The following is a 22,130-nucleotide window of genomic DNA, read 5'->3' on the forward strand; positions in this document are numbered from 1 at the left end:
CATTGCAGGCTTCTTTCTAGTTGTGGCGTGTGGGCTCAGTAGTTGCGGCGCACACCTTCAAATTTTTATTAAAAAAGATTTCAAACCTTCAGAAAAACTGGAAGAATAACACAAAGAATACCCTTAAAGCCTCCACCTAGAGCTGACATTCATTGCATCTTGCCATCTTGCTTTGTCTATATTTATGCGTGTTCACGTGTGTGTGTGTTTTAATTGCACCATTTAAAAGTTGCAGATATTATAACACCTTACACCCTAAATATTTCTGAGAATTGTCCTAGGCCACCTTGCTCTTACCCGTAGCCTGAAGCCAGGGATGAACAGTGTGGTGGCTGAGCCCTGTTCCTCAAGGTGGGAGTGTGATGTGATTGATTCACAGTGCTCCCTATGGGGTCAGGCTGAAACTGAGAAGGGACAGCTCTGAGCCCTTAGCAGCCATCAGGGAGTGGGGGTAGGAAATGAGGATGGATGCACAGGCTAAGTAAAGAGACATTGGGTGAGGCACCAAAAGCATCCACAAGTTATATTCAGATTTCCCCAGTTGTTCCAAGAATATCTTTCATGGCTGCTCTGCTCCTCTCCCCTCACTAGTATGCACACACAACAGGATGTACTCAAGGTTTCCACATTGCATTTGATTATTATTTGATGTTGTGACAGCTCTTTTGATGAGTCTGAATGGATATTGTGCATCTGTAACATGCTTAGCCGTGTCTAACCTTTTCAGAGGTTTTGCCCTCATCTCATTTTCTGGTCATTTGTTGTTATTTATGTTATGTTATTTACATACTTCCTGATGCAAATCCTTTACTCAAATTGCAGTTGTATCTAGGCCTATAGATTGCCACTCTGGACATTCATCTTGCTGCCTCCCCGGATGCAAATCGTTTAAGCCTCCCAAGGACCTTTGATTCTAATTATAAAAGCTGCTTTGTTACCAAGGTCCCAAGAGGCTGACATGGCCCTTTCCCCTCTAGCATATCCAAAAACAGAATCATGCATTTGCTTCTAAAGAAAATAGGTAGCCACTTTTTATTTAGTGACCTCAGAAAACAGGCATTCAGCTTTGTGTAGAAAAGGCAGAGAGGAACAGTAGCACTACCAAATCAACTATGCCCCCAAAGACTTGAAAGACTTGGTTTTGCTCCTAAAGGTGGTGATTAAGAGAACAGGAATTGACATGCTATTTGGCAACGCCAGAAGGGGAAGGGCTTATTCATACTTTGCCTTCTTCCCAGTTTCTGTCAACTGAATTAAGAAAAATAAATTTTTTTAGTAATAAAAAAAGACAAATCTATCATTCTTCATTTTCAGGGGAAATAATTAGGAAGTAGCAAGGAGCTCATGTAGAAAGTGGAATATGAGAGGAAGGGTGACTGAGGTTCTTTATCTTCATCAACCAAACATAGTGCCTTTCATTTAAGAATGTAAAGTATTTACATACAGGAAAAATAAAACTATTTTATCAATGTTAAACCACTTAGAGACATAAAACACATGGACCTTCTTGTCAAAGAAACATGATATAACATGAAATTAGAGCATTTAAAACTTGCTAATGAAATCAGCAACAACATTTAGTCATATTTATTGAGCAGCTAGTCAGTGGTAGGCATTCTGAATAGGATGAAAGGTACAGAGATGAGTTACAAGTGGTCCATTCTCTCAAGAACATGTATTCCTCTTAAAAAGTAAAATAAATGAGGTCTTTCCTGAAATAGTATCCTTGACACTTAAAAGCAAGTAGGCCTACTAAATAAAATTGTTTAAGAGGGGATCTTTTGGGTTAATAAATGACCTATAAAGTTGAGAAACACCTCAGTATGTAAAAATTCCCAAATTATAACATTTGGGGGTGGAAAAATGGACTTTGAGTCAACCAGATGAAAACCGTCCAGTATTTTAATTAAAAGCAAAAAAATCCCTCACTTTTAAATTATGATACTGATTATTATGAATAAGTCAATATTGCTTTAATGGGGATACTGTTACAGTACTAGATTTCAGTATAAATATTTATATCTATTTTTCCTTCATACTGAATTGCTCTCCCTCATATTAGACTATTTCTCCCCTTATTCTGACCATACAGAGAGCTTTGTAACTTACTTTCTTAGAGATTTTTCCTGATGAGAATATAAAATTAAAGCCAAATACAAATGAAAAACCGTAGCAGTTTCTTTGTGGCTACATTAACACATAGTGATTTATTGTAATTCTTTGAAAACCTGCTAATTAGATCTCTGAGTGTAACTTAAGAAACGCTTTCATGATGTACTGTATGAACCAGGCTTTTTTCCCCCCGCAGTTCAAGAAATGATCCCTCATTGTAAGGGGAGGTCATAAGTCCAGGTATTTCGAAAGAAACTCAGAAGGGCACTTGTGCTTGTAACCATTAGGTTATAATTCATCTTTCTTTGTTATTTTGGGAGAATCTGTGATACATGATAAACTGCTGTTTGGTTGTTCAATAGGCATAGGTTTTAAGTAGTACAGTTCACATTGTTAGAAGTGCACTATTGAATCATATAAAAAAATCATAACAAATATTGTGATGTGACAACTCATTGAATGAACCATATCACCAAGGAAGATGACCTGAAAAAATGCTGAATCATTTCAAATTTCAAATAGCAAAATCATTTATTTCTTGTTCCTTTCAGTGTAGTTCCTTTCCTCTTGCTGAAATTATTTACTTTCTTCCCCAAAACCCACATAAGATTTCTTATTCAGATCGGGCTGTACATTACAGAAATGAAACAGGCTCTACATGGCTATCCAAAACCATGTTTTATGTCATACGAAGTTCTGGAAAAGCTTTTGGGGATAGCAGGTTCCTCTGATATTTGACTTAAGGCAAAATCATGAGTCCCTCTACACTCCAGAGTGATAGGGAGCCTACACCCCTGGGTCCTTTTAACTAGCCATTCCATTGGACACATACAGAGCGGGGATGTGTAACCTGGGATTCATGCACTCCTAAGGCTTCCAGCACTCGTTGAACTCCCTAAAATTGTATGCATGTGTATTCTTCCCAAGAGTAGATTCACAGCTTTCATCTGACTGTAAGAAGGAGTTGTATCCCAATTATGAAACACTGACCTACATCCCTGGGATTTAGACAAATGCTAAGAGAAGGGGAATGACTGGAGACAGATGATGGTTCCCCACTCCATTTCCCCTTCATCAGTCAGAAATCTGCTCTTTGTAGGGGAAATCTCAAAGGAATCTTTTTATTCTACTCCACAACCCCCCACCCACACACATCTTAGGGTGCTAATACTCCTCATAGAGATAATGCTGAGTTGGACCCCAGGATCACTATTCTGAGGTTTCTTTTGTTTTTGTCTGAGGTGGTGGTGACTCTTGGACCAGTTTCGTACTTAGCAACACGAACTCTATCGTTTCATCCTTTCTTTTGCACAGAAGGAAACTTGTTTTTCTGCCTATGCAGTAAGACCTATTTCACTCTGTCCTTCCAACATCTGAGGGAGATATTTCAGAAATGTAGGGGTCCTTCTTTTATAGAACGAAATGCCCAGGTCCCCTTCTTTTGCTAGAGTCCCACATTCATGATCCACCTGTGCACACGACGCCCCTAGCCTTCTCTCCCAAACTCAGATCAAGATCCTGGTCTGCTTAGCTAAGGTCCCTTCAGAATAAGGGAAGCTAGTTACATTGATTCTGCTTCCCTTTCTACTGGTATATGGAGAGGGAGTTTCTAGCTAATGAAAAATTCTTCTAAGTGAAAAGCAGTTGTCCTATGTTTTCTTTGCCCAGTTTCTCTTAAAGTTAAGCCCATGCCCCAATAGCTTTCACCACAGTGACTTTTCTATTAGGCCTCAATTCACCTTACCTCCCTCTTAACTAGCAAGGAGTTAAAACCATAGCATCACTCGTACCGTGAACACCCGCTCTTTTACATGTAAAAAGTCTAAGAGAAGGAGCCCAGCTCCAAGTGAATTAGCCAGTGTGAACCCCCATAATTGTTTTTCTCCTTCTGTTAAGCAGATTCTGATTCTATTTATGTTTCACTTTTTTTTTTTTTTTTACTTTTTTACCTCAGTTATAGAAGAACTTGGCATAGGCAAGAAGGGGTGCTCTCCATGGAAACCTGTTACCTTCTTTCTAGACTTAATTTTGAAAGCTTTTCAATTTGAAATTTTAAAATTATTACTCTCCTTCCATCTCAGTTGTTGCCTTTTATAAAACTTTTATGATAAAGCCAATCCTAGTGCCTGCTACGTTTCTCCGGCCAAGATTATAGTACCTTCAACCATTACTATGTAGTTATCTTGTTTCCTCTCTTCTTGGCAACAGTATGATATTCCATCTTTGAAGAAAACCCAGATATTCCCAAGTGAAACCGTTTTTTTTCTAGAGATGGTACAGGCTTTCATCTGCTTTGTAAAAACTATAGGTCAGATTCCCTGCAAATGTTTGGCTTCCATGCCTGATACTTAAACCAGCAGATGAATTTGAACAATTGAGTTTGTTAATCACTTTGGAAAATGAGATTCAGATTTCTTTCTTACATGATAACCCACTTGGCAAAAAATTTTATCACAACTTTAGGTCATGTGATACAACTATGTTCTAGTCATCAGAGATCTTTTCAGAAAAGCAAGCTTACTAGTTAGTGGCTAGGGAAATTTCCACCCTTTGGAAAATGGTTCTTTAATCCAATCTTTTAAAATTCAAATGTTTAAAAAATTTTAAATGTAACCATTGAGTAGAGACATTATGCATCTGTAACATTTATGAGCAAAGGCTATTGATTTTTTTTATTACTGTTTTCTTTAAAAAGACTGAAAGGAAATGAACCAAAGTGTTAATAACTATAATTATATTTGAATGACTGAGCTGTGGGTAATTGATTTTCTTGTTATTCCTCCAAATTTTCTTTGGTGTATATTGCTTTAAAGTGGAAAAAAATGAAACCGTCCTCCTAAAATTTCTCTATTTAGCACTTGCCTTACAAAAATCAAAGCCCAATGTCTAAAGTAGGGGGTGGCAAACTATGAGCCAGAGGCCAGTACCTATTTTTGCAAATAAAGTTTTATTAGAACACAATCACTCTTATTTGTTTATATATTGTCTGTGGTTGCTTTCAAGCTCTTAGCAGATTTGAGTAGTTGCAACAGATCATATGGCCTAACATCTTTATTATCTGATTCTTTAAGAAAAAGTTTGCTGACCCTCTGGTCTAGAACATTCAGTTTATGAAGCAGTTGTCAAGAGTATTTTTAGTTAGCAAATTTTTTTAAACTTTGCTAATAACACCATGTTTTCTTTCCTTTGCAGCCTAAATTAACAATGGCAAAATGCAGACGAAATGTGGAGAATTTCCTAGAAGCTTGCAGAAAAATTGGTGTACCTCAGGTAATAAATTTATCATATTTTATGTTGCTAAATAAATTTGGGTATTATTTTCTTAAAATCTTTTAGAAATGCAGGTATCTAAAATCTTATAGGGTAGTTCTGAGCTAAGTTGATAATTACTAACATGATTTTGTGTTACTAGAGTCAGTCATTATATTTTGAGCAGTTTCCCTTAATTATTTACAAGGACCAAGCAAAGAAATCATATACACATGAATTTCAATATGTTGTAGTAAGTAGTTAGTGCTAAGTAATCAAAAATAGTTATTCTGATATTTTCCTAAATATCCCCTCTTGCTGATTGACTTGTGTACAACTTCATACACAGTAGAGTCTGTGCTTCAGAATAAGTGCATCTCAGACTAAGAATGTTTCAGTCGGCTTCAGTTTTTTAACACTTGCTTTAATGCTTTTAAAAAATTTTATTTTGAAATAATTTTAGGCTTTGAGAAATGTTGCAAAAATATTACAGAGAGATACGGTATACACTTCACCTAGGTTCCTGGACTGTTAACATCTAACATAAATGTAAACATAGTATGTCATCCAAACCAATAAACACGTAGACAGTGCTGTTGACTAAATTGCAGACTTTATTCAGACCTTACCAGTTTTCCACTAAGCTCTTTGGAACGGAACACACAAGAGGCCATTTCTAGTCACTTGTCCTGCTCTTGAGATTTTTTGCCTCCAGGTTCCTCAGTTAGAGCTTTATTGCCCATTATAATAGTACAAGTAGTTAAACTTTTACCCTTTAAAAAACAATTATGTTAAGTGTGGCACTCTTTAAAAATATCACATATAGTGACATATATAGATAAATTTAAAGAAATAAAAACTGGTGCCATTTGATACTTTTTTCATTAACTACAACCATTACAGCTCATGCCACCGTATTTTGTCCAACGTTCAAGGAGAAAAACATGACACTTTTCTATCACCTTCTTAATTAGCTGTCAGAAACCCGGTATTGGCCCCTGGACTCAACAAGTCCACTATTTCTCTCGAAGTTAAGCCCTTGTCCCAAGGGCTTTTCCTGATAATGACTCATTTTACCCAGTTCACCATTCCTCTCTTTAACTAACATGAGTTGAGAAGGTCAAAGCATCACTTGTCCAATGAACACCTTTCCCTTTCAGCTCTTTCACAAAGTGGAAGAGAGCCCAGCTCCACAGAGCAGCTGCACTAGCCAGTGTTAATTCCCATGAGTGTTTTTTCTCCTTTTATTAAGTAGAGTGTGATTCTACTACTTATTTTTTACTTTTTTCTTTTGCATTTTATTTAAGCTGAGTTATAAAATAACTGAAATTTATATTTAGTGATAGTAAGGATCTTTTTTGTTCCTGTGGACAAATTCAAAGCAAATGTATTGCCTTTATATCATATTGTTTTCTGAAGGCTCATCATCTCTTTTAGAACTAACCATTTTTAAACATATTGAGAGCATTAATAAGGTTTCTAGATAAATGGCATACATTTCTGCATATTAACAGGCAGGTTCTAATATTCACATGTACACTCTAACATTCAGTGTTTCCCTTATGTCTACTTGAGATGATCCTACCTGACCATCACAAGCATGCCCAGTACCTGCCCCAGTTCCGTAGCACAGTGTCTTTGAACAAGAGAATGTGGCATGGGTTGGTGCAGGAAATGGGAACCAGAAGAAAAATATGAGTGATTAAAAAGAGGCACCACATACCTAGAGAGAAGAGTGCTGAAAACGGCCCCACATGGCAAGACGTGCTGGCGCACTTAGCCTATTGTCAAACCTGTAAAGGACTTCTTACAGTCCTTGTACGTGTACTCTGGGCTTTACAGAACTGTCATCTGTCTCAGATTTAAAGTCGATACACTGAAATTCTTTTAGAATATAACTGCCATCGGTCAACAAAATCAAAAACAGTGTGCCTTTTAAAGCATGCACTTTATTCCATCATTTGCCAAGCAATGGTTAACAGTATTTATTTGAAGGCAGGAGATAGAAAAAATACAATTTTAAAAGACTGGGTACTAAAAAAAAAGAAGACTGGGTATTTTTCCAGGGTGGTTTTAGACTGGAGTTCTTGCCACATCCTCCTTCCCCTCCCTTTCCCCCACCAGAAAGAGTAAGTGGACATTCCACATGGGCCACCTCTTCCTTCTCCACTCCTGCCTTCCACCCAAGTCTCACCACCACCATCACTAACACTTTTAGATGGGTTCCTGTTATGCTGCTACTTCTGCTAAAACAGTTGATCATTTGCCTAAAACAAAATGAAGGAAAATGAATAAATACAAACTTGTAGGTTTAAACTAGCATTCTCAGGTCCCTCTGCCATGGGAGGGAAGAAGAAACCTATAACTCTTCTTCTTTTGTTCTCCCCTACTTCTGGGCATTATGACCTTTACCTAAACATGACCACCTGCTATGTTTAACTTGTAAATAAAATCAGTGATGTAATAATAATCACTTTTGAAAATAGATAACATAAAACTTAATATTGAAAAATTTATCAGATCTTCTGTCCAGAAAACATGTATAAAGGTGAATGATTTCCCTTCTCAGTATAACTTTTTAAATGTTTACAAGTTAAATTATGAATGAAACACTGAAGAATAAAGTGACTGTTAAAAACCTCCAATAAGGTTGGGCATATGGATAGTCTCTTTATTATTATGCTTTTATTAAATATATGTTACATTCAAAAAACTATAGTTGGTGATAAAAACTTCTGTTTGAGTCTGATATCTTATGTTCTGGAGTTATTATATGTTATGTGTGAAAGAATATTTTCCTGTTATCAAGTCCAGTAATGCTTTTATTTATTTAATTTCTTAATCCGTGAACTAGAGGGTTTGGATGATCTCTAAGGCCCATTACATCTCTAGATTCATTTTGTACAATTAGTAAACAAGACTTGGTTAAGATGGACTTGACTTGATTTTTAGAGGAACACCAAGCCATTCAGTACACCTGACTTCCAAGTAATAAATTTCCCCTGATTATTATGCTTTCTTCATTCTTTGAACCTTCTTGACTCACCTGGCTTTCTCCGAAAACTTCCCTCTCCTCAGCCCACCCCCAGGTTTTGTCCTTGCTTTCTGGCCTATTTTTTGTTAATAGGGAAGAATGAGTCGAGAAGGAGGTTGCCTCACCCACTCAACCACTCTCAGGCCTCACATAACCATTAAGTCAGCATCCACCTCTGTTCATTTTATCCTGAATGTTCATGCTAATCGCCAACAATTTTATTCTATTTAGTAGTAAAATCAAGCTGAGCACATAGAGGATTCTTTGTGGTTTTGTTTTTCAGCATTTTGATTCATCATAATAAAAAATGTTACAGGATATGTTTCTTTGAATATGACTGAGATGATCATATTGAATTCTATACTCAAATCTGTATTTCTGATCCACTGACTTTATTTTTCTGTTTTCCTTTCCTGCTCACACTTTGGACAGGACAATCTTTGTTCCCCTTCTGACATCCTTCAGCTAAACCTCAGCGTAAAAAGAACTGTTGAAACACTACTTTCTCTTGGGGCACATTCAGAAGAATCCAGTTTTGTCTCTCTGTCTATCCAGCTTTTGGGTTTTGTGGCATTTTATTGTACTTTAATGTTAACTCTCTGTATGCTTTATTACTGGATCTTCCCCCTTTAGCCGAAAGTGCATTCCAGTGATTTTTCCACCTCATTCCTGTGCTTGGTAAAGGAGGTTTGTTTCTCATTCAAAAGTATTTACATATGTGCTTTTTTTAAGTTGGTTAGCCATCAAAGAGCTAACCGATAAAGTAGGTAAATCCTTTCCTTGTGTGTCCAGATGCGCAGCTCATCACGTTAGGGAGCATTTATGATTGCTAGCAAAGAGCAGAAAGACCAGTATATTTTCTTCTGCTCATTTGTCCATTTTCCTGGCCTATATGTGGCCTTGTTTCTCTTATCATAAATGCTGAGCAGGGTCTACTAATACAATCCTGAGCCTGTTGTTAAAATATGACTTAGAGCTTTATTTCCAAATGGCATAATAAAATTTCCATCTGGCCTTCTTTCCATGCCTCAACACAACTTAAGTGTGGAAATGTGAGAAGTATTAAAATTAAGAGTTGCTGAACTTTTCAACAGCTGTTCATGTGGAAACAGTTGTACCCCTTCTGTTCTGGGGAGCACCTGGTCACTTAGATCTCTGCATTGAGCTGTGCCCTGAAATCCTGAAATCTGTCTTTATTGGTAGGCACAAGTCCACCTAATAAGCATCTGCTCTCTGGACATCTGGAAGGCACTGGCCATTTAATCTTAATAATTTTAATTTGATCAGAATGTTCAGTACAAAGATAATGTAGGTCCCTAGATTGCTATTCTGAGCCCATTGTGTACATTGGAAACAGTACACAAGCAAATTATCTGGAGCTGATCTTTCAGGGGTAGGCACCTGTCTGCACATTTATTATGTTTGTTATCTTTAACTTCACTTCTAGAATCCTATTTAGAATTTAAAATTGGAATTTATGTAATTTCCAATATATTTGAACCATCTTAATAGGTGAACTTATATTTGATAGGCTGTTGAGGAGATTTTATCTGAACAGTAGCAGGTAAAGTATTAGGCAGCAATCTCTGTTCTGTACCCAAGGCAATGAATGCCTCTTTCAGAATGCTTAGTGTATTAGCTGCTAGCCTTAATGCTTGAAAGTACTTTATAATTGCATTCAGATTCTGGTTCTCATAAATAGTGTTTCTGGACATTCAGGAATCTCTGAACTCTGTTAAGAAAATTGGACAACTGAACTCATGTATGAAGGAAGATTGTGAGGAACATATCATGTTGTAGAAGTCAATCTGAGGATCTGATTGCTTTGGTTTTCTTTCATATTAAATGGGAAAATTATTTAACACATTAAAAACCTTTTACTTTTAATGCTGAAACATTGAACACTGTGTTGAAAACAGCAGTAGTGCCTTTTGGAGTTGGGGGGAGGTTTTTTTTTGTTCTTAAGATGTCTCTGAGTCAGAGATCATTCAGTTTTGTGAAGTTCTGTCCCTTTAAAAAAAACACATGGTGTTTTGTGTGGTTTTGGGGGAGTAATGGTGCATTCTCTTCAGAACAGAGTTCCCTCTAAGCCAGCTAGAAGGTAAATGTGCATCTGGAAAGCATAAGCCACTGAGGGAATGTGTAAGCCACGGGCTTACAGGTCACAGGGCACCCCTGGAAATGGAGATCAAGGAATCGGCGTCAGAGGAAATATGTCTCCCCCCAGAGTAAAACACCCTGCAGGTTCATTTTAAGTATAGTTAATCTGTACTTCAATTGTACTCAGAAGATTTATACAAAGTTGCTAGTTTTATAAGATCAAAAGATTCCATTTACCTTGTTTTATCAAGGTAAGTATTGAATAAAAAGAAAGTGATTAAGAAGCACAAGTACCAATAACGGTTCATAAAACATACGTGTTATATTTTTTATTGCAACTGGTTTTGTAAGCTTCCTAATAATATATTAAGTGCCAATGAAAAACTGAGAAAAATCCAGTTATCTTCTTTAATAAGTATGTATAGTCTCTTTTTCAGTAGAACCAGAATTCCACTTTCATTCCTTTAAGTGTAACCTCTTCTTTCTTTCATCTAATCAATGATAGATGTTATTCTTATGATATGCCTTTTTGTCTTACAAGAAAGGATTAACCAAACACATTAATGAGGTAATAAACAAGATAGAAGTAATTTAATTTGCTTAAGCAAACATGTAAATGATTTTCAAATATATGTTAATTAATATGTTCCTGACTAAGCTCACATCATAGTTCTCCAGCATAATTTAATCCATTAAATACCAGGATATAAAATACTTTTTCAAATATGATTTCTTTATTTAAATTCTGTAATTCAAGTTTTTAAGTAATTCAAACTGGGCCTTCCATGAATTATCCAATGTAGGGGAAATTTTCTCAAATACTTCTAAATCTCAAGGATATACTTCAGCTTCTTCCTGTGATCCCTGCCTGGTCTGAGAACCCTGATTTTCATAGTCAGGACTATAATGTAGAGAGCATTCCTCTCTCATGCAGTCTGAGTTATGGCATGAAACTATCTTGCATTCCTATGGTTTGTAATTTCCAAAGCACTTTCTCCTACAATGTTATATCTTTAGGCTTCAGCCATCTGGTAACTTGGAACTGTTTTTCTATTTTCACCTGCCTCATTTTACTGATCTGCATTGCTCTTTTATTTATCAGGGGTGAAGAATGCTGCTTTTACTCCATAGTAGTATGTTTATCTTCTGTTGTATGTAAAAGTGTATGTAACTTGTCCATTTTCTAATATTCAAAATGATCTGTATGTACTTTTAGATGTATTAATAAAAAAAAAAAGTGACAGTGAGTGTCAGGTACCATCTCTGTGTAACTCATATTACAGGTACTGACTTCTCATATCTCAGTTCATTATTATGAGGGAGAGAAGAGATGCTTATTTTTTCTTTTCAGTTCTGTAATGTTCATCCTCTTTTCTCTTCTGTTTGTTTTTATGTTACATTGTCCCATTTCAGGAGCAATTATGTTTGCCTCTCCACATTTTAGAAGAGAAAGGTTTGAGCCAGGTTGCGCTGACGGTCCAGGCCCTCCTGGAACTTGCCCCGCCCAAGCAGCAGCAGCACCAGCTATCTGCTGTGTAAGGACTCCCAGCACCGTGGGCGTTGGCCTGGCCAAAACGAAACAGGACAGCGTGACTGCTGCTGTGAGCCGTCTGCTTAACAAAGTGCTTACGTGTTCTTAAAAGGGACTGTTTCCATGATTCCTAACAGGAATATTTTGCTTCATTTCTCCATTTTAGGGGAGGTTATATCCATTTGCATTGAATTGTTTATGAAGACACGGTTGGTTTTCACAAATGAAACTTAATTCTGTCATTATTGAGAACCCAACACTGAAGCCTAACCTGGCTGTGCTTTTCTAGAGAGTAGGCTCTTTCACATACTGAAGACTATCTTCTCAGAAGGATATTTGTCTCTCTTGAAGGCACAGCCATGCTGTTATCTTTCCCTGTTTGCAAGCCCTCTGGAATCCACTAGTTTCTAAACGTGGTTGTTCATTAGAATCTCCTGGAGAATTTGTTAAAGTACAGATTCTCACTCGGTTGGTCTAGAGTGAGGCCTGGGTATCTGCATTTCAACAAACATTCCAGGTGTTTCATGTAGTGGAAACCATTGTTCCAAGCTAGATAGCTGTATAATTTGGGGGGAGTAATGACTTCACCGTGTTTTTCAGCTCTATTATGACTACTTGGACTGTTCTGTCCAAGGTAAAATAAAAATAATGTAGAAGGTCTAGATTTTGCTTAGTAAAACAATGAAACAGATACCGTTGCATTTAAGGCCAGTGTCCTAGGCGTCCCCCCAGCTCCAGTCCACCACCACTTAGAGGATGGTTCCATGTGTCATCCCACTAGTATCTAAACATTATAATCAAGCACTCTACACACAGGGTCCAGATCTTTAGGCTGGTAGCTTGTGGCACTCTGCATCCTGTGTGTTGACTTCAGTGAGCTCACCCCTTCTCCCCTGCAAGCTGCTCCCAGGATACCTGGACCTGCGAACACCTTCCAGTCACAGCAGATGCACTTCCAGCTCCCCAAATAACAGAAGATTATGAAAATAAAGGAAAAGCTGAGCTTCTTACATTTCTTTCAGCTAACTGCCAATTTCCGTAGCTGAGTTAAAGCACTTGTGGCGTTTTAAAAACAGCTTGCTGTCTTTTCATCTAGCCATCTAGCTCCCCAACCAATGCCTTATTTACTCAATTATGGGTGCAGTAAAAGGGCCCAAGGGCTCAGACAGCACAAAACCAGGAGCCCTAATTCAAGTCTAAGCCACTTGGGTCTTTCTTCCCCTATATTTTGAGACCCTTTTAGTTGTCAGTGATATCTTCTGGTATTCACTGCCTTTGTAAACCAAGTAAATAGAGTAAGTGAAGATACTAGTTATCTAGGTTTTTTCCTGTTGTTAACTGTTCTGGGGTTTGTTTACCAGTACATGCATTTAAGAGTAATGTTCTCTCGTTTTATCATGTAGCAGCATCTAAAAGTAAATCTGGATAAAATCATGTTGAGTATCTGGCCAAAATAATGTTTTCTCCTTGTTGTCACAGGTTTAAACTTATATAACACAAAACATCTGAGCTCAAAGCCCAATCCTTCAGGGTCCTTACAAAACAAAAGTAAAATGTGTTTTAAGTGCTTAGAGCCAGACCCCATTATATTTACAGTTCCAAACAGACCCACCAATCATAGGACTTGTTTAGAATTTAGCTGTGTATATTTTTAAACTCTAGGTATTTTTACTTCTAGTCAACATTAAACCTCAGTACAATCTCCAAATTATAGACAGCCATTTGAAATGAAACTCAGCAAAGGACAGGACTATTTGTCACATAGTTGCAAGGAATAATCCCAGTCAGCATATATAATGCAACATTTGGAACATTTGTGACTAATTTCCCCATAGGAATAATTGGAATTTTCAACTTATTTCAGATTTTATACATAGCATGAAACCTTATATTTTTATCAGACTAATTCAAATTTATATTTGAATAGTTAGAAAATATTTGTTTACAGTTTTGGTTGATAATGAAAGAAAAATATAAAATATATTGAATGTCTTCTGTGTCAAGATGCAAAACAAGTCATTATGTTTTTGTTGGAAAATTTTTGTACTCAGTGTTTTGTATATACCTTTTTTTTTTTTTAACTGGAAAGAAAATTTAATATTTAGCCTTGCTAGACTCTAACATAAGATGAAGATGACTTTGTTACAGTTCCACCTGACCATTTATGAACTTCCTACGGAAGCAGTGACCTTCCCAGCGCTGAAGAGTGAATGAAGAAAAGGCTAAGTGCCCGCCCACTAGGGCCCCTGCTAACAGTGGAGATTTTAAGTCAGCAGGTTTCTGGGCTTTCAATCTCATACTTGCTTAGCACTCCAAACCAATTTTCTCTGGAAACAACTCATGGGAGGAAGGGCCTTTGTATTTGACTAGAATAGAGTAGGACACTTAGTAGTAGTAGGTCACTTTCCTTAATAGCTTTTGAAAATACAGCCTCACAGCTAATCAAGGAGTCTGATTTCTCTACTTGATAAAAGCCCAGCAGTGACTAATGATGTATGACTACGCTGACGAGCATGATGTATGTTTTAAAACTAAGCGCTTAAATGGTTATAGAAATGAAGGAGAACATGGATATTCAGAAACGTTTTTATATACATATTGCAGTAAGGTGGTTTACAGCATATTTCATTTTATTTCTGAAAATGTTGTAAACATGTAATTAGTAAAAGATTTTGTAAAACATTGTCCTATATTTGTATGTCTGTAAATATAATGCGTAAGTTCTAAGAATAAATATCAGTATCATGTATGTTATTTTAAATTACCTGTATGCCACTTTACACATTGACATTAAAATAAAAGACAACACTTCAATAGCATGAAATAAAGGCTGATTTGAAAATGTTCATACCTAAAGCATGGTTTCCTTGGCAAAAATAAAAGGGTAAATTCTTTGATGGAACATCAGTAGAAACTGGGTCCTCATATTGGTCCCTTCAGATCAAAATATACTTTTTTAAGGAAGTGTACATATCAGTACTGTCTGGTATTTGGAGTTAGATATAAGGCTTAATTTTGAAATATATGTGACCCATTTGGAAGACTTTTCTCAGAAATTACCAACTGTGCTATAGAGAGAGCTTTAGCATTCCAAGACATTCTATTCTGATTAATCAAGGCAAGAATGACCCAATGGGCTCATTCTCTTTTAGCAGGAGAGAGAATGACAATCAATCAGCTTTATGTGCCAGTCACAGATTAGGTATTTTCACATGCTTTACCTCTTTTAGTCTTAATACCCCATAAGGTGAGAGTTGTTGAGTAAGCAAAGCAGGTATAGGCCCTACTGTCTCACGTCTCAGCAATATCTCCAAACTCATCTCCCTGCTGACCTGTGTCCCCTGTCTTTCCTATGTGTGGGTTGTATATCCTGACATCTCATTTCTGTCTTGTATTTATCATTTATATCCATACCTATTTCCCAGAAAAGGAGCTGAAGCAGCTTATAATAAGATATATGTTCCATTTGACAACACCCCCATAAAAACAGTAAAGTGATAATAAATTTAAAAGGCAGGCAGGAACCAACCTTTATTAAAACTTTATTGTGTATGTATTATCCTAGACACTTGATAAACGTCATCTTGTAGTTCCTACTGAACACCACTTTTGCTCATAAGAGTGTCGTTTATTACACTAGAAGGAATCAATAGCAGAATAACTGAGGCAGAAGAATGGATAAGTGACCTGGAAAACAGGATGGTGGAATTCACTGCCATGGAACAGAATAAAGAAAAAGAATGAAAAGAAATGAAGACATCCTAAGAGACCTCTGGGACAACATTAAACACACCAACATTCACATTATAGAAGTCCCAGAAAGAGAAAAGAGAGAAGGGACCCAATAAAATATTTGAAGACGTTATAGTTGAAAACTTCCCTAACACAGGAAAGGAAATAGCCACCCAAGTCCAGGAAGTGCAGAGAGTCCCAGGCAGCATAAACCCAAGGAGAAACATGCCGGGACATAATAGTAATCAAATTGACAAAACTTACTAAAAGCAACAAGGGAAAAACAACATACAAGGGAACTCCCATAAGGTTAACAGGTGATGTCTCAGCAGAAACTACAAGCCAGAAGGGAGTGGCATAATAAACTGATGAAAGGGAAGAGCCTACAACCAAGATTACCTGGGGCTTCCCTGGTGGTGCAGTGGTTGAGAATCCGCCTGCCAATGCAGGGGACATGGATTTGAGCCCTGGTCTGGGAAGATCCCACATGCCGTGGAGCAACTGGGTCTGTGAGCCACAACTACTGAGCCTGTGCATCTGGAGCCTGTGCTCCGCAACAAGAGAGGCTGCGATAGTGAGAGGCCCGTGCACCGCGATGAAGAGTGGCCCCCGCTCGTCGCAACTAGAGAAAGCCTGCGCACAGAAACGAAGACCCAACACAGCCAAAAATAAATTAATTAATTAATTAAAAAAAAAATAGATTACCTGGCAAGGATCTCATTCAGATTTGACGGAGAAATCAAAAGCTTTACAGACAGACAAAATCTAAGAGAATTCAGCACCACCAACCCAGCTCTACAACAAATGCTAAAGGAACTTCTCTAAGTGGAAAACACAAGAGAAGAAAAGGACCTACGAAAACAAACCCAAAACAATTAAGAAAATGGTAATAGGAACATACATACCAATAATTACCTTAAATGTGAATGGATTAAATGCTCCAACCAAAAGACACAGACTCACTGAATGGATACAGAAACAAGACCCATATATATGCTGTGTACAAGAGACCCACTTCAGACCTAGGGGCACATACAGACTGAAAGTGAGGGGATGGAAAAAGATTCCATGCAAATGGAAATCAAAAGAAAGCTGGAGTAGCTATACTCATATCAGATAAAATAGACTTTAAAATAAAGAATGTTACAAGAGACAAGGAGGGACACTACATAATGATCAAGGGATCAATCCAAGAAAAAGATATAACAATTATAAATATATACGCACCCAACATAGGAGCACCTCAATTCATAAGGCAAATGCTAACAGCAAATGCTAATGCTAAAGAGGAAATCAATAGTAACACAATAACATTGGGGGACTTACACCAATGGACAGATCATCCACACAGAAAATTAATAAGGAAACACAAGCTTTAAATGACACAGTAGACCAGATAGATTTAATTGATACTTATAGGACATTCCATCCGAAAAGAGTAGATTACACTTTCTTCTCAAGTGCACACAGAACATTCTCCAGGATAGATCACACCTTGGGTCACAAATCAAGCCTCAGTAAATTTAAGAAAGTTGAAATCATATCAAGCATATTTTCCGAACACAGCGCTATGAGATTAGAAATCAATTACAGGGAAAAAAATGTAAAAAAACACAAACACATGGAGGCTAAACAATACACTACTAAATAACCAAGAGATCACTGAAGAAATCAGAGGAAATAAAAAAAAAACCTAGGGACAAATGACAACAAAAACACGATAATCCAAAACCTATGGGATGCAGCAAAAGCAGTTATAAGAGGGAAGTTTATAGTAATACAATCCTACCTCAAGAAACAAGAAAAATCTCAAACAATCTAACCTTACACCTAGGGGAACTAGAGAAAGAAGAACAAACAAAACCCAAAGTAAATAGAAGGAAAGAAATCATAAAGATCAGAGCAGAAATAAATGAAATAGAAACAATAGCAAAGATCAATGAAACTAAAAGCTGGTTCTTTGAGAACATAAACAAAATTGATAAACCTTTAGCCAGACTCATCAAGAAAAAGAGGGAGAGGACTCAAATCAATAAAAATTAGAAATGAAAAAGGAGAAGTTACAACAGACACCGCAGAAATACAAAGCATCCTAAGAGACTACTACAAGCAACTCTATGCCAATAAAATGGACAACCTGGAAGAAATGGACAAATTCTTAGAACGGTATAAACTTCCAAGACTGAACCAGGAAGAAATAGAAAATATGAACAGACCAATCACAAGTAATGAAATTGAAACTGTGATTAAAAATCTTCCAACAAACAGAAGTCCAGGACCAGATGGCTTCACAGGTGAATTCTATCAAAGATTTAGAGAAGAGCTAACACCCATCCTTCTCAAACTCTTCCAAAAAATTGCAGAGGAAGGAACATTCCCAAACTCATTCTATGAGGCCACCATCACCCTGATACCAAAACCAGACAAAGATACTACAAAAAAAGAAAATTACAGACCAATATCACTGAGGAGTATAGATGCAAAAATCCTCAACAAAATACTAGCAAACAGAATCCAACAACACATTAAAAGGATCATACACCATGATCAAGTGGGAATTATCCCAGGGGTGCAAGGATTCTTCAATATATGCAAATCAATCAATGTGATACACCATATTAACAAATAGAAGAATAAAAAGCATATGATCATCTCAATAGATGCAGAAAAAGCTTTTGACAAAATTCAACACCCACTTATGATAAAAACTATCCAAAAAGTGGGCATAGAGGGGACCTACCTCAACATAATAAAGGCCATATACAACAAACCCACAGCAAACATCATTCTCAATGGTGAAAAACTGAAAGCATTTCCTCTTAAGATCAGGAACAAGATAAGGATGTCCACTCTCACCACTATTATTCAACATAGTTTTGGAAGTCCTAGCCACAGCAATCAGAGAAGAAAAAGAAAAGGAATACAAATTGGAAAAGAAGAAGTAAAACTGTCACTGTTTGCAGATGACATGATACTATACATAGAGAATCCTAAAGATGCCACCAGAAAACTACTAGAGCTAATCAATGAATTTGGTAAAGTTGCAGGATACAAAATTAATGCACAGAAGTCTCTTGCATTCCTATACACTAACAACGAAAGATCAGAAAGAGAAAGTAAGGAAACAATCCCATTCACCATTGCAACAAAAAGAATAAAATACCTAGGAATAAACCTACCTAAGGAGGTAAATGACCTGTACTCAGAAAACTATAAGACACTGATGAAAGAAATCAAAGATGACACAAAAAGATGGACAGATATACCATGTTCTTGGATTGGAAGAATCAATATTGTGAAAATGACTCTACTACCCAAAGCAATCTACAGATTCAATGCAACCCCTATCAAATTACCAATGGCCTTTTTTACAGAACTAGAACAAAAAAACCTTAAAATTTGTATGGAGACACAAAAAAACCCAAATAGCTAAAGCAATATTGAGGGAAAATAACAGAGCTGGAGGAATCAGACTCCCTGACTTCAGGCTATACTACAAAGTTACAGTAATCAAGAGCATATGGTACTGGCACAAAAACAGAAATATAGATCAATGGAACAGGATAGAAAGCCCAGAGATAAACCCACGCACCTATGGTCAACTAATCTATGACAAAGGAGGCAAGGATATACAATGGAGAAAAGACAGCCTCTTCAATAAATGGTGACGGGAAAACTGGACAGCTACATGTAAAAGAATGAAATTAGAGCACTCCCTAACACCATACACAAAAATAAACTCAAAATGGATTCGAGACCTAAATGTAAGACTGGACACTATAAAACTCTTAGAGGAAAACATAGGAAGAACACTGTTTGACATAAATCACAGCAAGATCTTTTTTGGTCCAACTCCTAGAGTAATGGAAATAAAAACAAATAAACAAATGGGACCTAATGAAACTTAAAAGCTTTTGCACAGCAAAGGAAACTATAAACAGTAAGAAAAGATAACCCTCAGGATGGGAGAAAATATTTGCAAATGAATCAACGGACAAAGGATTAATCTCCAAAATGTATAAACAGCTCATGCAGCTCAATATTAAAAAAACAAACAACCCAATCAAAAAATGGGCAGAAGACCTAAATAGACATTTCTCCAAAGAAGATATACAGATTGCCAGCAAACACATGAAAAGCTGCCCAACATCACTAATTATTAGAGAAACACAAATCAAAACTACAGTGAGGTATCACCTCACACCGGTTAGAATGGGCATCATCAGAAAATCTACAGACAACAAATGCTGGAGAGGGTGTGGAGAAAAGGGAACCCTCTTGCACTGTTGGTGGGAATGTAAATTGATACAGCCACTATGGAGAACAGTATGGAGGGTCCTTAAAAAACTAAAAATAGAATTACCATATGACCCAGCAATCCCACTACTGGGCATATACCCAGAGAAAACCGTAATTCAAAAAGACACATGCACCCCAGTGTTCACTGCAGCAGTATTTACAATAGCCAGGTCATGGAAGCAACCTAAATGCCCATCAACAGATGAATGGATAAAGAAGATGTGGTTCATATATACAATGGAATATTACTCAGCCATAAAAAGGAACGAAATTGGGTCATTTGTAGAGACGTGGATGCATATAGAGACTGTCATACAGAGTGAAGTAAGTCAGAAAGAGAAAAACAAATATTGTATATTAATGCATATATGTGGAACCTAGAAAAATGGTACAGATGAACTGGTTTGCAAGGCAGAAATAGAGACACAGATGTAGAGAACAAACATGGACACCAAGCGGGGAAAGCGGGGGTGGGGGTGGTGGTGAGATGAATTGGGAGATTGGGATTGACATGTGTACACTAATATATATAAAATAGATAAGTAATAAGAACCTGCTGTATAAAAAAATAAATGAGATGCCAAAAAAAAAAAAAAAAAGGAGTGTCATTTATGACACTCTGCTCCTAAGTGCCATTTTTCACTATAGGCAAGTTGAATAAAGTCAGAATCAGAGACATTACAGGAATTACTGAAATTTTAATGTATCACTATAACTAGGATTATGTACTTTTTTTTCTGGTGAGAAAGAGCAAGAGGAATCTTCACAAGACTCCTAGAAATATTTCTTCCCAGCAATTTTTTTTCAAGTTATGAAGAAGCTCTGAATCCACAGTATAATCCTAATTCAGGGTTTGAAAACTAGTATAACAGTCAAGGTGACCTAGTATAACCAGGCCTCACCTGGGAATGTCCAAATAAGAAACAACCTGTAGATGAGTTATATGTGATGGTAAAAGATGTTTCTTACTCCCTTCAGGTCCTCCTTCCCACCTCCAGAACACCAGCAGAAAAGACAGAAGATAACTTGGTCACTTCTTGCCTCTCCACTTGTCCTTGTCTTTGCCTTTACCTTTACCTTTTGAATCCTTGCTGTCATCTTTGTCCTTCTTGGGCATTTTGAAACCACCAATTTCCTTCCGTACCACAGTGCCTCGCCACCAGGCCTGGAGCTGGAAGAGGACAGGGAAGCGGGTACAATTTGTAGTATATCTGACAAGTTGCATTCTTTCTACATAAGGGGATTGTTTCTTCATAAACTAACTTCTGTGAAGATGGTCTCTGAGACACAGAAGTGGCCAAGCATGCTATCCTTAGAGCAATTCTTGCCTGTTGTGCAGGACCCAGAGCTTAAGTCCTGGACTCTGAAGTTCTCAAGGAGTAAAAATAAAGAAAAGGGATCTGATTAGGCCTACCTTTCCTTTACACTTAGAAACCTGAGTCCCTTGTACTGCTGCTCTTTATGAACATCCAAGTCTCCCAAATCTAATAACCATTTGATCCAAAAGGGATGCTAGTTACCTGGACCACAGGCAAAAGCAAGCACTCAGTCAAAAATGTACAGATCATCTAGTGATTTCAGTAGGTTTCCTGGTGCATTTCAATCTCTAATGATTGATGAAAGGATCAAAACTCCCCTTCAAAAAGGATTTAGTTAGCTCCCTTGAATATCTTAGTCATTAGACACAACTGTTCTAAATACAGTCTGGTCTACTTTCAAATCAGATTAAACTCCAAAGACTGGGAGCAAATCCACTAATGAAAAGAAAACAAAAATGGTCTTCAGCTACCTCTTACAGTTTTGCTCTAAATTGAGGAATCCTGACAAATAGAAAACACCAGAGAAGCTCAATAAATACTTGCTAACTATACATCTGACTCCTAATGGAAAGCTCAAGTTTGGGTTTAAATACCTGGTCCTGAATGTACTTCAAAGTTTACTATCTTAATACACCCCCTAATATACATCCCAAACCACAGCTTGCACACTGTAGGGTCTCAGCAGATACTCCTCTTTCAGAGAGAAGGGCAATTGTCAAAACTACAGTTTTAGTCCAGCTGATGTTACTCTTGC

General features: G+C 37.1%; 2 protein-coding genes across 16 annotated transcripts in view; one reads left to right on the top strand and one right to left on the bottom strand.

Moving 5' to 3' along the window:
* The window catches only part of LRCH3 (leucine rich repeats and calponin homology domain containing 3), a 116,721-nt gene extending 101,849 nt beyond the window's left edge, over positions 1–14,872 (top strand). For 11 of the 15 annotated variants that reach the window (XM_007171633.2, XM_007171641.2, XM_007171639.2 and 8 more), the window contains 2 exons: positions 5,305–5,382; positions 8,828–11,810. In XM_007171633.2, coding sequence (XP_007171695.2) covers positions 5,305–5,382; positions 8,828–9,028 — 279 coding nt within the window. In that variant the 3' untranslated portion in view covers positions 9,029–11,810. Of the gene's footprint in view, positions 1–5,304; positions 5,383–8,827; positions 11,811–11,908 lie in introns of those variants that run through there. The other 4 variants (XM_057544953.1, XM_057544957.1, XM_057544956.1 and 1 more) reach the window with 1 other exon arrangement.
* The window catches only part of IQCG (IQ motif containing G), a 53,961-nt gene continuing 39,339 nt past the window's right edge, over positions 7,509–22,130 (bottom strand). The window contains exons 11-12 of the mRNA XM_057544961.1: positions 21,135–21,228; positions 7,509–7,628 (exon numbers count right to left, since the gene is read on the bottom strand). Coding sequence (XP_057400944.1) covers positions 7,621–7,628; positions 21,135–21,228 — 102 coding nt within the window. The 3' untranslated portion in view covers positions 7,509–7,620. The remainder of the gene's footprint in view (positions 7,629–21,134; positions 21,229–22,130) is intronic.

Source organism: Balaenoptera acutorostrata, chromosome 4 (assembly GCF_949987535.1).
Source record: "Balaenoptera acutorostrata chromosome 4, mBalAcu1.1, whole genome shotgun sequence".
NCBI classification, from domain to species: Eukaryota; Metazoa; Chordata; class Mammalia; order Artiodactyla; family Balaenopteridae; genus Balaenoptera; species Balaenoptera acutorostrata.